Raw genomic sequence first — 18,783 nt, forward strand, 5'->3', positions numbered from 1 at the left:
GAATCTTGTATCGATACGGCAGCGTGCCCATCCCGTTGAACACATCTGGATATTGGGCGAGGATGTCGTCGATGCCGGCCCGAAGATCCACATGGGAGGATATTGTGGTGTAAACCCTGTGAATGAGGTTCAGCTGCTTGCAGGCGTGCGCACCTAGTAGGGATGCCCTGTCCGGCTTATCAATTTCAAAGCGTAACCGTACTTGTGTGTGTCGGTTGGATCCATGCAGATGGCAGGATCCCAGTGCCGTGATGGCATTCCCGTTGTAATCCAGGAACTTGCAGGCAGCTGGAAGGACCATGGGGGGCTTCTTATTGCGTCTGAAGTCTGCCTGTGAGAGGAGGTTGGCAGAGGCACCTGTGTCCAGCTTGAACTGGATGGGGCAGTGGTTGACCTTCATCACTGCTCGCCATTCGTCCTCGAAATCCACAGCTAGGATTGACTGGACTTGCGATGTGCCTGGTGTGGCATATTCATACTTTGTAATAATGCCCACACGGTAGGCGTTGTCCAGGCATTCATCATCTGGACCCATTGCACTGCCGGGATCAGAATCCTGTAGGCGTTGTTGCACACTCCGGATGCGCCCTCATCGGAATTGGGAGCGCTGGCTCCTGACTGGTGGTGCAGATCTGCACAGGGCTGCATAGTGGCCTGGCTTCCCACAGTTTAAACAGCATCTGCCTCTTGCAGGGCAGTGTTGCTTTAAATGGGCGGTGCCACAGTTCGAACACGTCATGACGTCGACGTCCTGACGCTCCGAGTTGCACATGCGCAGTGGGATTCTCAGACGTCTGTACCTGCGCAGTGCGGGTTTCGGCCGCTTCGTTATCCCGTTCGCATTGCACATGCGTCGGGCCTCGGGAAGAGCGCACGAAATGGCAGCTTTCGTCAATGTTGAGGCGCTGCATCCGGGAGATGGCCTGTACACTCTCCGCCTTGTGGGAGGCTAGTTTATCATTTTCTGCCGTTTTGTACTGGGAATAGCGATTTTTAGCGTGCTCATGCACTGTGCATGTTTCAATCGTGACTGGCAGGGTCATATGCTTGATCTTCAGTAACTGCTCTCAGAGGATCAGAGTGAACTCCAAAAATGATTTGGTCTCTGATCATGGAGTGAGTGATGTCACCGAAGTTGCAGGATTGCGCTAGCAGTCTAAGGTTAGTTAAATATGAGATGAAGGATTCGTCTTTACTTTGCAATCACTGCTTGAATATGTAGCGCTCCAAGATTTAATTGGTGTCCACCTCACAGAGGCTGTCAAACCTGTCCAGGATGGTCTGAAACTTTCTCTTGTCCTGGTCTTCAGCGAAGTGAAAGGAGTTGAATATTTCCAAGGCGTGATCACCCGCTGTGGTGAGGAGAAAAGCTATCTTCCTTGCATCAGATGCACCATTGAGGTCTGATGCTTCGACGTAAAGTTGAAATTTCTACTTGAATGTCCGCCAGTCGGCACTGAGATTGCCGGAGGTCCTGAGCTGGTGAGGAGCCGGAATCTTTTCCATTGTGCCGGCATACAAGATCGTCACGGATCTTGCTGAGTTGAGCTAACTAGATTGAACAGACTCCTGGTATCATGTTGTGTTATGTAATTTGGAATAACACAAGCTGCCATTTGATGCAGTTTTGAGTAAAAGGTGCTCCAGACTTTGAAGTGAGTTCAATGTGTTTTATTGAACTATTAGCACAGTTCTCAATGAGTTCGACTCTCTGCTACTCTAAATGTAGTAACTCAGTCTAACTGAACCAGCCTTGCTCTAAGCCACGTGCTGGGGTGTGATGCTGAGGATACACCCTTTCTCACTCTGTAGATGTTGGTCTGTGGAAAGAGGGGGGGTGAGTGCCTCATCCCTTTTATAGTGAGATACCACCCCAAGTGTCCTGACTGCTCATTGGTCATGTCCTACTCTATGTATTCATTAGCTGCATGTTTGCATATCATGACAAATAGTGCCATGGGATCTTGCACCCACCGGAAAGGGCAGATGGGACCTTGGTTTGACTTCTCATCCAAAAGACTATACCTCCTACCGTGGAGGGCTCCTTCAGTACTGCATGGGAGGGTCATCACAGATTATGTGCTCACGTCTCTGCAGCGGGAATTGAACCCAAAACCTTGTAACGTAGAGGTGTGACTGTGCCAACTGTGCCACAGCTGAGACAAGGGTATCAGAGCCTTAAGCATAGTGGAGGGAGAGGTAATGGAACTCTTCATTATCGTCCAGTTCCTGGTAGAAAGGAAATCATGGCTTGCACCAGCCCCTACCCATGTTTCTTAACTTCATACAATGGTTTTCTGGCTCAGCTGTGCTTCTGCATTTGTACGCAACACCATTCATACTTCAGGGACCTGAAATTTCTGACTCTCAAAAATGGCCCACCCATTCAATGTTCAATGCAGGATTTGCAGTGCTGGCATTTGCAGCATCAAAAACTTAAGATTAAATATTAATTTGGAATTAAAATGTTATAACCTGCCCGGATCCTTTTGGTTGGGGACAATGGTTACCCCATGGTTCTTAGGGAATATGAGCTCCCCCAATGAGGGGGGGGGGCAATCACTCGTAGTTGCAGCTGTATAAATAGAGCTGGCCAGTGTGGTACCAGCTAGAGTAGGAAGCAGTAGTGAACTACTGCTACTGTGTACATATTGTTTTAAATAAAGTTATTTTCTGTTTGGCTCTACAAACTCTTCATGGCCCTCAAAATAAAACGTCAATAATTTTGTCGTATTTATATATGGTATTCATTTTTGTGGGGAAATTACTTGAATAGCCCTATTCAAGGTGATCCGGTTTTAAGATACTGATAATGAAAGCGCTTGGACAGAAAAGTGGAGCTATTTGACTGGCTACGCTTGTGACAATGAGCCACACTGCAGAAATCGCAGCAGAAAATCTAGGCCCAAGTTTCAAAGCTGTCGGATGCAACCTTACAACAGTGGGCGGCAGGGTGGCACAGTGGTTACCACTGCTGCCTCAAAGCTCCAGGGACCCGGGTTCGATTCCGACCTTGGGTGACTATCTGTATGGAGTTTGCACATTCTCCCCGTGTCTGCGTGGGTTTCCTCCGGATGTTCCGGTTTCCTCCCACAGTCCAAAGATGTGCAGATTAGGTGGATTGGCCATGTTAAATTTCCCCTTTGTGTCCAAAAGGTTAGGTGGGATTATGGGGTTGTGAGGGTAGAGTCCTCTTTCAGAGGGTTGGTGCAGTCCCGGTGGGCTGCATGGCTCCTTCTGCACTGTAGGGATTCTATGATTTTGTTTTTACAGTCTTTTGGGTGGTATTAAAAGATATCACAAAAATAATGGGGAGCACAAGAAAGCTTCCACTAATTATATGCCTCCTGCACATCTTTCATAGATCTAATGTATGTATGAAAAACATGTGGTTACTGCCCCTATCAAACAAATCTGCTTCCATCATCTTTATCGCCAAACATATGGGGCTGGATTCTCCGCAGGGGGCGGAGAATCAAATGTCATGCCGAAATCGGACCCGGCGCCAGTCCGACAATTCCCCGGGACTGAGAATCGGCATGATCGCGGAGTACACCACGCGGCTGGGGGCCCATTGACAGGCCTGCCCAGCGATCCTCCGCTCCCGACTGGCCGTGTTCCCGATGGCGCGGAACTAACCTGGTATTGCTGGTTGGGATGCTGGCGTGGCGGCTGCGGACTCAGTCCGCGGCTGCTCTGGCTGTGGGGGAGGGGGCCTTATATGCGGCCGGGGTTTAGATCCGCAAGTTCAGATGCTCGGGGGGCACGGCCGATCGGGGGGCTCGAATTTTTGTATCTGCCTCCTGCGGTCCGAGTCTGCCTTGGTGCTCTGCGCGGCCGCTGGAGGCCACCGCCGTGCACATGTGCGGACTCAGAACCGGAAGTGCGGGGGTCCGTATCCGTAGCTACAGCTGCGTGAATTACTTTGGGTCCCTGCTAGCCCCCTGCAGAGCTGTTAATTAGATGTACTTGTTCCCAGGAATCTCCAGAGTAAAACTCCAGCGTTTTTACACCTGGGTGGGGACATAGTCCCATTTTGGTAGAATCCAGGCCGTGGTGCTCGGCCACATTGGGATGTAACTTAACTTTCCTTCATTCACAATACACAGATCGGAGGGGGCACACAATATATGCAAGAGCCATCAAATGCCTGAAATAGGTGAAATGTTGACTGTTCCAAGTACACAATGTAGAAACACATTGCATTGCAGACCTCACCTGCAGATGGTGTAGGGACCACAAAGGTATTCAGCTCCACAGAATTTTTGGGTTGAGTGATCATTATATTACTTCCAGCTGATACAACCAGTTCCTTTACTGTGGGGAAAAAGAGAGAAAGAAAGAATAGAAACTTGTTCAGCAAACGTAACTAATAAAAGTGCCAGCTACCACCATTTCATCCATTTAACAGTGTCTCAACTATTCACGACGATATTTGTGAATCAGTGAATAGTAAATTCGATAATTGGGCAAGTCCCTAACTACCTGCATTTGACCAAATTTTATACACAGCACTGAAAGATAATCAGGATACATCAATATAAGAGTCAAATTTATATAGCATCTTTCAAGACTGCATAACATGCAAAGTGCTTTAACAGGCAAAGTACTTCTGAAGTGCGGCCTTCAAAGTAATATCATGAGCTTTGTGTGAAACGTTGTTTGTAAACAAAGCCTGAGGAATGGAGTCTGCACTCGTGTCTATAAATATATGTTAACATGACTTCCGGTGGCGACCATGGAGGATATATACCAGCCCAGACGGGCCGAGTTCGCAAAGGTGTGGGTCTCTCATGGTCTCACCCGTCGGGAACTCAGCGTGGCGGCTGCGGACTCAGTCCAGCGCCGCCACAGTCGGGGAAGGGCCGATCCGTGGGTACAGCGGACATTATTCGGGGCTGGGGGCACTATGGTGGGGCGGTCCGGGTCCGCGAGCGGCATCTGCCATGACACACGGCGCGGCCGCTGCAGGCAGCCACAGTGCGCATGCACGGCCACGGACCAGGCAATTCTCCAGGCCATATCGGTAGCTAGAGTCAGGTGCTCTACGCTGCCTTCCTGCTAGACCCCAGCAAAACAGGGAATCGGTGGCCATTTTGCGCCAGTTTTCCTGGCATAAAATGTCACCATTCCCACGCCGTCGTGGGGACAGTCTCCAAATCGGAGAATCTAGGCCATGGTTTTTTTAAGCCAGACAATCTTTGCAGTCATTCAGATAATAATTGGTAAAACGAGGGGATAAGATTCCTCTTTCACCTCCATTATTAGCAACCCTTCAACAAAATTCTAAAAATGCCACCTTTGAAATAACCAATTTCTGAGAAAATGATTTGATTAACAAGCTGTTAGCAACATATAAAATGGGTCCATCTTCAGTTATTCATCAAAATAAGCATTTCACCCGACTGTCTGAAATATTGGTTTTATTCCTTTCAAGAATAATCTAGCATCCATCGTAGGTGGTATAATCTTCCTGGGCCAGGTTTGAATGCAATATTCTTCTCCCATGTGTTGGGCTTTCTTGCAAACTGTACTTTCTACAAATTTTGCAAACAGGTTGGTTTTTTTTTAAAAATCCACCACAGTGCTGTTATATGCACTTGGCAAACACATGCAGAAAGTTCTAGTTTTTCCTACACATGGAAACGTCCTCTCCACATCCACTCTATCCAGACCTCTCAGTACCTGCAAGTTTCACTAAGAACTCCACTCATTCTTCTGAACTCCAATGAGTACAGACCCAGAGTCCTCAACCGTTCCTTGTACGACAAACTCTTCATTCCAGGGATCATTCTTGTGAACCTCCTCTGGACCCTTTCCAAGGCCAGCACATCCTTCCTCAGATACGGGGCCCAAAACTGCTCACATTACTCCAAATGGGGTCTGACCAGAGCCTCATGCAGCCTCAGAAGTACATCCCTGCTCTTGTATTCTAGCCCTCTTGACATGAATGCTAACATTGCATTTGCCTTTCTAACTGCCGACTTAACCTGCACGCTAATCTTAAGAGAATCGTGAACATGGACTCCCAAGTCCCTTTGTGCTTCTGATTTCCTAAGCATTTCCCCATTTAGAAAATAGTCTATGCCTCCATTCCTCCTTCCAAAATGCATAACCTCACACTTTTCCACATTGTATTCCATCTGCACTTCTTTGCCCACTCTCCCAGCCTGTCCACGTCCTTCTGCAGCCCACCCACTTCCTCAATACTACCTGTCCCTCTACAGAGGACACAATCTCAGACTAAAGGGACAATCCTTTAAAATAGAGATGAGGAGGGATTTTTTCAGCCAGAGGGTGGTGAATCTGTGGAACTTTTTGCCACAAAAGGCTGTGGAGGCCAAATCACTGAGTGTCTTTAAGACAGAGATAGGTTCTTGATTAATAAGGGGATCAGGGGTCATGGGGAAAAAGCAGGAGAATGGGGATGAGAAACATATCAGCCATGATTGAATGGTGGAGCAGACTCGATGGGCCTAATTCTGCTCCTATGGCTTATGGTCTTATGGATGAGTCAGCTCTCTGCAAACACAGATACATTGAGTCCATCTTTAACGTTTACCACCTATCGTTCAAGAGTATGGCATCAACAGTCTCGTTAAATGTCCTGATAACTCAGCCGTGTGAGTGGAGATGAATATATAGACAAGGAGAGATTAAGAGGGAAGGATAAAGAGGTCAAAGCAAGCGTTCCATTAATAGGCATTCTCTAATTACAAAACATAAATCATGCACAGTGTAAAGGGTGTGCAAGATGTTGGAGAGCACGCACAAATCTGCCTGGCTGGTGGGGAGCAATAACAGACCAACACTGCATTTATTTAATCATTTTCATGTGTCAAAGCATCTCATTGCCAAATTAATTATGTGGAAGTGCACTGACTGTTATTATTCAGGTAAACACACGAGGCCAATTTTTGCAATGGCCATGAGATGATGAATTGCACTATGGGTTCTTTCACATTCCTGCTCCTCAACTGTATAAACAAGAAGAGGAATTCACCCTCAAAATTCCCCCTGGTTGACCATTAAATACTGGTTGGAACATGTGCAACAACACATTGGCCAAAACGTGGCAATTAGGGTCCTAAGCAGATCATAGGACATCAATTAGCCTTTTAACTGGGCAGTCCACTGAAGTGGTAGGCCTCATTGAAATATTACCGTGGCAGCAACAATGGCAGCAAGGGGATGGCAGACCATTAGCTCCACATTTTAGGACACCTCAAAATTCACCCAACGGCTTTAATTCTTCAAGACCCTTCTCAGTCAATCAAAGATACTTTGGACATGATTAGGCTCACTCTCAAAATCAGAGCTCCGTACAATGACAACAACATCCAATGTTCAGGTAGTTCAGCTCACAGTTCACACCATCTTCCACCCATCAAACTAATCATGTGGGTCACACCTGGGCCACCTTGAACAAAAAGGGAGCGGGGCAAAAAGGATTCTTCAAAGGAAAAGATACATGGGCAGCCTGGTCCTCTCAAACCTACAATTCAACCACTGGGCGGCCACAGCAGAGACAGTGAGGGGATGGGTAAAGGAGCCAGAAGCAGAGTGGGTAAAGATGGAGGAGAGTTCCGGCACAGGAATATCCCTCCGAGCCCTAGTTATGACAGTGCTCCCATCCCCACCAACCGAACACTCAAAAAGCCCACTGCTGGTATCTACACTCCGGACATCGTACCAATTGAGGCAACACTTCAGCCTGACCAAAATGTCCACCATGGCCCCCATCTGTAACAACCACAGGTTCACGCCAGCAATAATGGACGTCACTTTAAAAGGTGGAGTCAGGATGAGGGGACATTGACTGTTAGCGACTTATGCACAAATAATGGACGAGCAATACTGGAAGAACTTACGGAGAGGTTTCAACTGCCCAAAGGAAATGAATTAAGACATATACAACTTAAACATTTTCTTCATAGGGAAACAAAGACAAACCCACAGATGCCGAGACACTCACTGGTAGAGGAATGGTGATTTAGGGATTGAGAATTGCGGTGACCTGGCTGGGCAACACGCTCCGCCCTTGAATTCAGATTGAATTAACAACGTGACTTGCTGCATATTTTTCACTACAGTGCATCAAGTAAGTGTGAAATTATTTTGATCTAATATTAAGATTAAGTACCTTGAGAGCAACGGTATTGTTGACAGTGAAGTTACCATGAACGCTTAAAATTACCATCTGATTAGAGCTCTGAGCCTAAGGCACTTATACCACAGAGCTTGTCAATGTGACAACAGCTTGGATGTTCCAGTTTCTATGTGACGCAGCATCAATACACTGCTGTCGGACCAAAGTGTGCAGAGACTTGTTTTTGATTGGCAAAATTAAAAATGTCATCTAAATTCTACAGATTGAAGTGAGGCCAGAAGCTGTACTAATCAACCTCAATTAGGAGATTTATCACCGTGGCAATTTCTCCTCAAGTTGTAGGTTGCTGATCCATGTTTTTGTTTTCATTTTAAAACTTAACACCCAAGCTTCTATAAACAGTGCTGCTAAAGTATTACATGCCTGTATTTATTTATGTCATTTTCAAAATTGGCACTTTGACAAAAGTGGTAATGCCACTGTTTGCAGTCAATTACCTTCATCAATGTGGTCCTTTAAAATTGGAATCCTTCATCCTGGCCCATCATGAAATTGTCACCCTTTCCCCTGACTCCACCCCTTTTCCACTCTGCAACATTGGACACGGGGAATTCTTTACATGATTGACACAGTGAAATGTCCATGTACGGATAGTCCCTGAACATTGATTGATGCCAATTCTTGCTTTGCATGTTGGCTTTGAGGTGATGCGGAGAAGCCTGATGGCATAGGGATCATTTGTGACACCCCATAATAAACACTATCTCTACCACCATCTGAAGACTTTGCCTCCCGTCCAGTTGATACGTCCTTTGCGCAGGGCAAATGATGAAGATATTACCGCCTTGCAAACCTAGTGGGGGAAATTTTCAAACGTTGGTTCCCACTTTTCAGCCTAAAAAACAAGGAGCAACAACTGAAAATCCAAGTGTAGGGGCAGGGAAAGTAGGTACCTCAGTTGTTCATTGATATACAGGATCCACCTGATACATTTGCAGGTGGACCTGAGATCTTGTGAGCCACCAGTCCACCTTTAAATATGCAACTTGGGTTGGAGGGCCAACACCAGGGCTGTGGCGAAAGGAGTAGGATGAATGGGAATGTTCCTTAAAAGTAAGCAGACAAATACAATGGGCCAAATGGCCTCCTTCTCTGTGGTGTGATTTTACGTGGGACCCCAATTTCAAATTTCAGATAGAAACTACAAGAAAATTTACTGGAAATTATCTTTTTTTTTGTATCTGATTTTGAGTGCCATTAAATATGCACTCAAGGAACAGCCCAGTGAACATTTAATCTTTCTAAGTGCTCAAAAATGCCAGTTATTTGGGGGCTTCTTTATGCTGTTTGTTTTTGAGATGGGGGTTCTCCATAAATTAGTATTTAATCCAGTGGAGCTAGGAATCCCAGCCCTTTAAGAAAATCGCCAATTCTGATCACGCTGGTCTACAATGAATCTTCCAATATTTCAGCTATATTTCTGCTGCCGTTTGAGAGCTACCCAAAGCACTTTGCCCGAATCAACAATTCAGCATAAAACAATGATTTAATACAAAACAAACCTTATGATCACCAAGCTACAACACTGACTGTGGTGTATTGGTTTGCTGGGCCTATTAAAAACAAACATTAATGGAAAAGTAATGTCTTCTGTGAAACAATCAGCAAATAATTAATTAGTCTGTGGCTTCTGCTGTGAATGACGACCATTGAACACATTTTGCATAAAATAACTATCCTCACATATGCCTCGCCACTGCTGAATAGCAAATTATTAACAATTATTTTCATATTCACATTTGCTTCCAATCACGCTTTAGTCTACAATCTGACCCACTTGGCCATGATTCCTTCAAGTCAGGGAAGACTTTACATTATTGATCAAGCATCTTGGTTAATTAAATTCTAGACAGGAGTTGGAGAAAGACACCTGCCACACAGAATGTCACCAAGGAAAAATCTGTGACTGAGTGAGAACTATCTACAGCTTCAGCAGCTGCCATAGGCAAAGTTAGCTATTTAAAGAAGACCTGTTTTTTAAAATACAAGAAAAGGCACTGATCAAAAATGTTTGCAATGAGTCACCTGATGGCTGATATTGTTAAGTTGACCACTTTGGTAGAAAGTCTGTGAATTTCACAGCAGACCTTTATATGGAATGTCACACCTGGGGGTGGGGTATAAAGGTCCATTTCAAACAGGACACTCTTGAAAGAAAAGCATTAAAGATATAAAGTGTTGGGTTTTGATCAGATACCCATCAGACTTTCAAAACCCCTGTAGAGGATGAAATAACACCCACCTCCTGTTGATTTATATCTTGAAATGTGTCAAAGGGCTCGGAGATGAAAAGATCAGAAAATGGGATTGCATGGTACACAACAACGAATGCAAGATATGCTAATCTTCTGGGAATATACAGAGAGGAGTTTTGAAAATCATTTCTGCCAAGCAGAATTTAAAAGGACAACCACAAGGAAAATAAATGAGTCATCTAAACACTGCTGGAAAAGCACAAGATCTCTCCCTCTCGAAGCAAAAAGGGTACATTCAACAGAGTGCACACCTGAACAAAGTCAACTCCAGAATTGTACAAGAAACCACCTAATTTCAAACAGCCAGAAAATTCAATAAAGGGCAAAGGACTTAATCATATATTCTTTTTTTCTTTTATTGTCCTCTAACTTTCTTACTTTTGATAACTGTGTCCGTGTGTTGTCGCTCCTTTATTGTTTTTTCTCGGCTATAATAACTAATAAATGTACTTTTTATTTGACTCAATAAAACCTAATTTGATTGCCTCCTTATTCACAAATAAATACACTTGAATTTAAAAGAGGCATTTACGGGTAAAACAAATTTAAAAACCCTTATTGCGACCAACAAATCGGGCTGAATTTTAGGGGACTCAACCCATTCCTCCTGACCTGGTCGCAACAAGGAAAATCAAGGCCACCAAGATCCACAGCTGATGGACTATCCCCACCTTTCCTGCCATGGTTCCTCATCTGCCCAAGCACTTGTCAGAGCCACCCACACATCGGAAAATACATTTCTCGGTGAGCATGGGGATTTCATGAACCTTGGAATCCAAAGCTTGACCATAATATCTATCAAGGTCACCAGACAAATCCTTGAATCTTCGCTTCAACGTATTGTCAGAACTATCTACTGTCTACTACCCATTTATGACTAAAAGTTAACTGGCCAAGAGTCTCCTTGGGGAAGTCCAGCTTTTTGAGACAGTGAACATAGAACATACAGTGCAGAAGGAGGCCATTCGGCCCATCGCGTCTTCTCCGACCCACTTAAGCCCTCACTTCCACCCAATCCCCATAACCCAATAACCCCTCCTAACCTTTTTGGACACTAAGGGCAATTTAGAATGACCAATCCACCTAACCTGCACATCAGTGAGGAACAGAAAAATCAAATAATGATCTTTTGGGCCTGTAAATCCTGTGGAGTGATTATTGATGTGCAGGTAAATCTATCCTTGATGATTTCACACTCAAATAACCAAGGCTTTTCTATATTATCATAGCATAAAACAGATCGATTCCCATTTAAGAAATTTTAAGCTAAGTTCCACAACAGTGTGCACAAAGTTAGTGCATACTTCTGTAAGGAAATCATCCTCTTTGAGACCAGAGATACCTGCTTCTCATACCACCATTATTGTGGCAGGATTTAAAGTCAGGTTTGCAGCTGAAGTTGGGGGCATGATTAGCCACACGCGTCTGCCCCATTTACCTGCAGCAGGTGGGATTTCTGACTGGCAGGTTTTCAGGAAGAGATTTTTTGTGTGACAGTTTTACCTAAAAACATAGGAACTGCCTGACAGAAAAGGACCAAAATCCACCTAGTTGGCCTTCTACCATCTTAATAATTGCAAGATATGAATATAATGGAGTTGGTGACTGATCATAACAATCAAATGACGGTACAGTTGTTCGCACTGCTGCCTAACAGAGCCAGGGACCCAGGCTCGATTCCGCCCTCGGACCACATTCAGCATGCATTTCCTCCAGGTGCTCCGGTTTCCTCCCACAGTCCAATGGTGTGCAGGTTAGGTGGATTGTCCTTGCTAAATTGCCCTTGGTGTCCAAATGTTATATAGGGTTACGGGGATAGGGCAAGGGACTGGGCCTGGGTAGGGTGCTCTTTCAGAGGGTTGGTGCAGAACAGGGATTATACAGTTCTATGAACTCCATTAGTTAATCTACAACAGGCCCAGACGTGAGACACGCTGTAGAGAGCTGCACTCACCATATTTCATGTCTCAAATATTTCATACAAACTATATCCCAAAATGTAAGGTTTATTTCAGAAAATGTCTTAACTTTCATTTGAATGAACCAATATTAACTGCTTCCAATGACTCCCTAGAAAATCAGTTCATTTGATTGGTATACATCTCAGTGAAGTACTACTTCCAAGTTAAGCAACTTTCTGCAGATGCTGGACAAGAACAGAGGAGCCAGAAAAACGCAGCAGAAAGCAGAGTTAATATTTTGAGTCCTTTGGCTCTTTGTCAGAAGTTCTGATGAAGAGACAAAAGACGCGAAACTTTAAATCTGTTTCTCTCTCCTTACAGATGCCCCCAGACCGACTGAGTCTTTGTAGAAACCTGTTCATGTACTACTTCTGAAGGTTAGCTTTCAAAATGTTCCCCTTTCAATGCCATATTGCAATGCTTGGTCATACTGCCGCATTTTATTGGTTCAACACAGCTTGACACTAGGTTCAAAGGGGAGCTCTAGGGTGGGATTCTCTAGTCTGCCAGCCATGTTTTCTGGCACGGCATGCCCCATGCTGGCAGCAGGATTCCCCATTCCCACAGCCGGCCAATGGGGTTCCCCATTGTGGCCACCCCATGCTGTCGGGAAACCTGCGGGCGTGGGTGGCACTGCCGTTGGACTGGAGGATCCCGCCAATGGAGAATTCCACTGCTAGACTTATACCTTTCATCTTCTACAGTCAAGCGACATTTTTAATATGTCATTTTTTTAAGCACTATAACAACAATATTATCTCCAACCACTCGAAAAGTATAATGAACATTTTGCACAAGCAAGCCAAGCAATGACATACTTTCCCTTATTTCTGTTTTAGCAGTCTAATTTTGGTAAATGCAGTGGCAGGGCAGCCAATGATGTAACAATAACAAATGTGACAGTGTTCAGATCTGTTTCTAGTCCACCTTGTTGCAAGTAACAAAAAGACTTGTGTTTCTATTGCACCCTTCATGGTCTCAGGGCATGCCAAAGCCCTTTAGTTAATTAAATATTTTTGAAATGTAGCCACTGATGTAAAGTAGGAATCGCAGCAGACAATGCTTGCACAAACAGCAGTGTGATAATGACCAGGTGTTTTTTTTTCCCAATGCTGGTTGAAAGTTAAATATTGGCCAGGATAGCAGGAGGAACTCACCTGCTCTTCTTCTAAATAGTACTGTAGGATCCTTTACATCTGCCCAGGAGGACAAGCAGGATCTTTCTTTAGCATCTCATTCAAATGATGGCACTTCTGACCGTGTGGCACACCCTCAGTACTGCACTGGAATATCAACTGAGATTTCAGGCGGAGTTCTCGCATTTTGAGTCTAATTGTCTGGCAGCACACGTCCCACGACCAGAATAGCTGGAGCCCCAGCCAGATTCTGCACTTGGAACCTCATTAATTATGCACAGGCAAGTTCCCCTCTGGCTCTCCTGGAAGGTCAGCAGCTAATTCAGCCAGCCGCCCTCAGCTGACGGATTCGAAGGTCTCAACACCATATTTAAATACCAGTCCAGCACACTCATATAATTCTCTCCAGCCCACCTGTCTTCACTGGTCTGGGCAAAATGTCAGCAGGCCAGAGGAAAAGGCTAGCAGCCTCAAAAAGAAGTCTGTTCCTCGATTCAACAACCCTCCCCCGAGCCCATCAGCTGCGAGGCACTCATGCCCAACTTGGACCTCTACACATCTTCTCTGGAGTCTTCCATCCCCTTTCAGTGAAGGGGGTGGTATTTCTTTGACCTCCTTATTTGTGAGCTTCTCACGCAGCCTTGTCGGGGCCCAACTTCCCTTCCCTCGGTGTCCCCTCTGCCTTCAATTCTTCATCCACCCCCTTGTCCCTCTACGTGCCATCATGAGTCCTCACAACCGCCCAGTCCCTCTCCCCCAACTCCTTACACAGCCAGCCTTCCAAATTGTCCCTCTTATCTTCGTTAGGTCACACCTTGCTCAAACCCTGGTCTCACCTTGCACTCCACCCCGGCCAAACTTCAGACCTTTGCATGAGTCCTGCAGTGCTGTCCTGTCCAGATAAGACACTGCTACGTGGTACCGGGGGCATAGAGACCCCTGTACTCCCCAGCCCCAGTCCTGATCTGACTTGGAGACTCAGGAGGGTCCCTAGGTCCAGCAGCACGGTGCTGTCCATCAGGACCGGCTCGGCATGGCAATGGAGGCAGGAACTGGTCTTCCCCAGCAGATAGAACAGCCCATCAGAAGGAGGGCAGCACTATGGTACAAAGTTGTTTGACTCAACCCCATTGGTGAATTGAGGACCGCCTTGTGCAGGCCACTCATTAGCAATCAGGTTTGACATCGCGTACATTTCCGCTGGCGGGACGCATGGTTGAAAGGCCCGACAGGATGCTGGCAGCTGTTTTAATGAGCATTCATGAAATGCAAATGGCTGCCAGCAGGAAGAGCAACTGGCCTCTGGGAGAATTGCAACGTGTATTTACACCAACCTTTGGACTCCCACCAGACTCACTGCACCCGCACGCCACGGATTGATTGAGAGAATTCCTCCCTATGCACCCAAAATACACACATAAGTAGTCTTTGGAATAGAACTTGAAACCACAACACTCTCTGCTACCATGCATTGCTGGCGTGGTTCACAAATCATAGAATCGTAGAATTTAAGAATCGTAGAATTTACAGTGCAGAAATTTGTCTGCACTGGCCCTTAGAAAGAGCACCCCACCTAAGCCCACACCTCCACCCTATCTCCGTAACCTCACCTAACTTTCTTTGGACACTAAGGGCAATTTAGTATGGCCAATCCACCTAACCCGCACATCTTTGGACTGTGGGAGGAAACCGGAGCACCCGGAGGAAACTCACGCAGGCACTGGGAGAACGTGCAGACTCCGCACAGACAGTTACCCAAGCCGGTAATTGAGCCTGGGACCCTGGAGCCGTGAAGCGACAGTGCTAATCACTCTCCTACCGTGCCGCCACAACCAATACAGGCTGACAATTATTCTTACACCATTCCTCCAAACTGAGACCAACCCCCACTCTACTGAAAAGATTAAAGGTTACAATCTTAATAAAGTTGGACAAAACTTGGATTTGCCTTCATTCCAGGGTCCAGCACATTGCGACACCATATGTGGCCTTGCTCTTCCCTAGCTCTGTAACTTCCTCCAGCCCTAAAACTCTCCCCAGGTTTCTGCATTCATCCAATTCTGCTCTCTTGTGCATCCTCCTGTTACTCACTCCACTACTGTACTTTCATCTGCCTAGGTCCTAAACTCTGGAATTCCCTCTGTAACCTCTCTCTCTACCTCTCCTCTAAGATGTTCCTTAAAACCGCTTTGACCACGCTTTTGGTTACCTGTCTAAACATTTCTAGCTCAGTATCAAATTTTCTTTAACACTCTTGCGAAGCTGCTTCAGATGTTGTATTATGTTAAAGGTGCTATATGAATGCAAGTTGTTGCTTTTCTTCTTGCATGAAACAAAATCTTGTGCTCTCCATTATTGGCCAACTGGGCCCTCTTTGACACAGTGTACAATGAAAATTTTACCGCAGTTACTCTTTACTGCATCAGCACGTCCCAGTCTCATTGAGACTAAGTAATAAGAAAGCACAGTACTCTTAGTGCAGCATAATTACACCACTAACTCAATAGGCCATTTATATTCATTAAACATCAGCATTTATGAAGAATAAACAATTCCTGAAACAAAAAAATAATTAAGTAATTGTCTTTCATAGTACCCACTGCAGTCTGAAATAAAAAGGAGGGCAATTTGTTAATGTTTACAAAATCCTTAATTGATATAAGACCCGAAGTAAGTAAATGCATCACCATTTGCTGTTACAATCAAAGCGTCCATCTCTTCCTTGAATTGTTTTTAGGCTCTCTTCTAAAATGGGACCAGCATAAAGCACATTCGAAGTAAAGTCTTTTCTGTGATTTGGAGCATCTGTCTTGTACGATTCAATTGTCTACACAATGAACAGCACTCTCAGACAATTATCGCTCTCCATATGGTTCTAGTCTCATTCTCGGGGGAAATACTTCTCTGACCAGGTTACTCATTGTACTAACGGCCTCAATGACCATCATTAAGCACAAATTGGAGGAACATACAGTATTCTTTTGATGCCTTTTACTCTGTTATAATAATGGCATCCATCACTGAACATGCACTCTGCACAACAGACTGCAAACAAGTGGTCATAAAGTAAAGGACAACAGGCATCATAGGAACAAAGGAGCAGGAGTTGGTCATATAGCCACTGGAGACTGCTTGGCCAGTCAATAGATCATAGCTGACCTGTAACCCAACCCCATAATCCATTGGTCCTTTCATCCAACAGATATTTACCAAACTCCACCCTGAAAGCTTTGGAGATCAAAATTTCTACTGTTCTTAGAAGAAATGTTTCCGGATTTTACTCCTAAAAGTTCTGGCTCTAATTTTAAGATTGCACTCCTTTTTATTGAATTCCTACACTCGAGGAAATAATTTCTCTATTTGCCCTTTCAAATGCTTGGATCATTTCAAACATTTTGATTTATTCACCCTTTCAATCTTCTAAACTGGAGGAATTATGAGCGAAGCTTATGCAGCCTTTCCTGGCAATTTAATCCTGAGCATCATTACTGTGATATCTGTACTGCCACCCTCCCCACCCCCTCCATCGGCAATGTATCCTTACTGATGCCCAAAACTCAATGCAGTACTCCAGATGTGGTTTGACCAATTCAATCATAACTTCCTCCCCTTTTCCATTGCAGTTGCCTTGTGATGAAGGCTAATATTCCATTAGCCATTTGACCGATTTAGATCCACTTTTTAGGGAGTCTCCTTGCTTCTCCATGGTCCTAGCCTCTTTTCATGTTTTGGGCGGCACAGCAGCACAGTGGCTAGCACTGTTGCTTCACAGCGCCAGGGTCCCAGGTTCAATTCCCGGCTTGGGTCACTGTTTGTGCAGAGTCTGCACGTTCTCCTCCGTCTATCCGAACAGGCGCCAGAATGTGGCGACTAGAGACTTTTCACAGTAACTTCATTGCAGTGTTAATGTAAGCTTACTTGTGACAATAAAGATTATTATTATAAGATGTGGAAATACCCCAAAGTTATAAAATTATCCAAAGGTCAGCAAAACTCTGGCTGGCAAATATTAAAGAACAAATCTCTTGCTTTCAGACTTCAGAAGCATCACCCAGCTTCTGTAAATAAGAACTGATTGCAGACAAAACAAATTGTCACACTGATTTTAAATAATAGGGTATTCATGAAACGTTTAATACTTTGATGCTCTTCTGTGCCCACCAGCTATCTCTAAGCTGCTGAATTTGGCATTGTGTTGCTAATATGGATTTTAATTCTAACACTGATGTGATTTATGTAATTGTGGGGTAACTCAGCTCTGTATAAAATATGCACCATCCAAATAATGAAAATAGCTTAATTCCCAGTAATGAATTTCTAAATATTTCCAGTGGTAGCAGACTCTTGTTTACGAACAATCCCAGTAAAATATAACATTAAGCAATCTTAAATGAGTGCAATTTTAAAATGAATAATTATTCTCCTGAAGTAGCTTTGCCAATACAAATGAATCTCAAAAGAAGTCCTGATACAGCATCAGAAGGCAAGTCCAGAGATATTGGAGGTGGTCCCAGCTCAGCTCTCCCTCCCTCTGATTTGAAGTTTCCTCTGCTTTGCTTTACATTCTGCTCTGCTCTCTCTCAGCTTCTCCGCCCCCTCATTTTAGAAACATAGAAAATAGGAGCAGGTGGAGGCCATTCGGCCCTTCAAACCTAATCCGCCATTCATTATGATCATGGCTGATCATCCAACTCAATAGCCTAATCCGGCTTTCCCCCCGTATCCTTTGATCCCCTTCACTTTGTGCTATATCTAGTTGCTTTGTGAAAACATGCAATGTTTTGGCCTCAGCTACTTCCTGTGGTAATGAATTCCACAGGCTCACCACTCTCTGGGTGAAGAAATTTCTCCTCCTCTCTGTCCTAAATGGTCTAACCCGTATCCTCAGACTGTGACCCCTGGTTCTGGGAACACCCACCATCGGAAACATCCTTCCTGCACTTCCCTTGTCTAGTCCTGTTAGAATTTTATAGGTTTCTAGGAGATCCCCCCTCATTCTTCTGAACTCCAGCGAATACAATCCAAACCAATTTAATCTCTCCTCCTACGTCAGTCCCACCATCCCAGGAATCAGTCTGGTAAACCTCCTCTGCACTCCCTCTAGAGCAAGAACATCTTTCCTCAGATAAGGAGACCAAAACTACACACAATATTCCAGATGTGGCCTAACCAAGGCCCTGTATACGAAAGAGAAAATGCTGTAAAATCTCAGGTCTGGCAGCATCTGTAGGGAGAGAGAAGAGCTAACGTTTCGATTCCGA

The 18,783-nt window shown here is 44.9% G+C and overlaps 1 protein-coding gene across 1 annotated transcript in view; it reads right to left on the minus strand.

The window, feature by feature from the left end:
- The window catches only part of LOC140425441 (dyslexia-associated protein KIAA0319-like), a 179,039-nt gene that overhangs the window by 100,569 nt on the left and 59,687 nt on the right, over nucleotides 1-18,783 (minus strand). The window contains exon 5 of the mRNA XM_072509716.1: nucleotides 4,219-4,317. Within this exon, the coding sequence (XP_072365817.1) occupies nucleotides 4,219-4,317 (99 nt within the window). The remainder of the gene's footprint in view (nucleotides 1-4,218; nucleotides 4,318-18,783) is intronic.

The sequence above is a fragment of the Scyliorhinus torazame genome, chromosome 6, assembly GCF_047496885.1.
Source record: "Scyliorhinus torazame isolate Kashiwa2021f chromosome 6, sScyTor2.1, whole genome shotgun sequence".
NCBI lineage: Eukaryota > Metazoa > Chordata > Chondrichthyes > Carcharhiniformes > Scyliorhinidae > Scyliorhinus > Scyliorhinus torazame.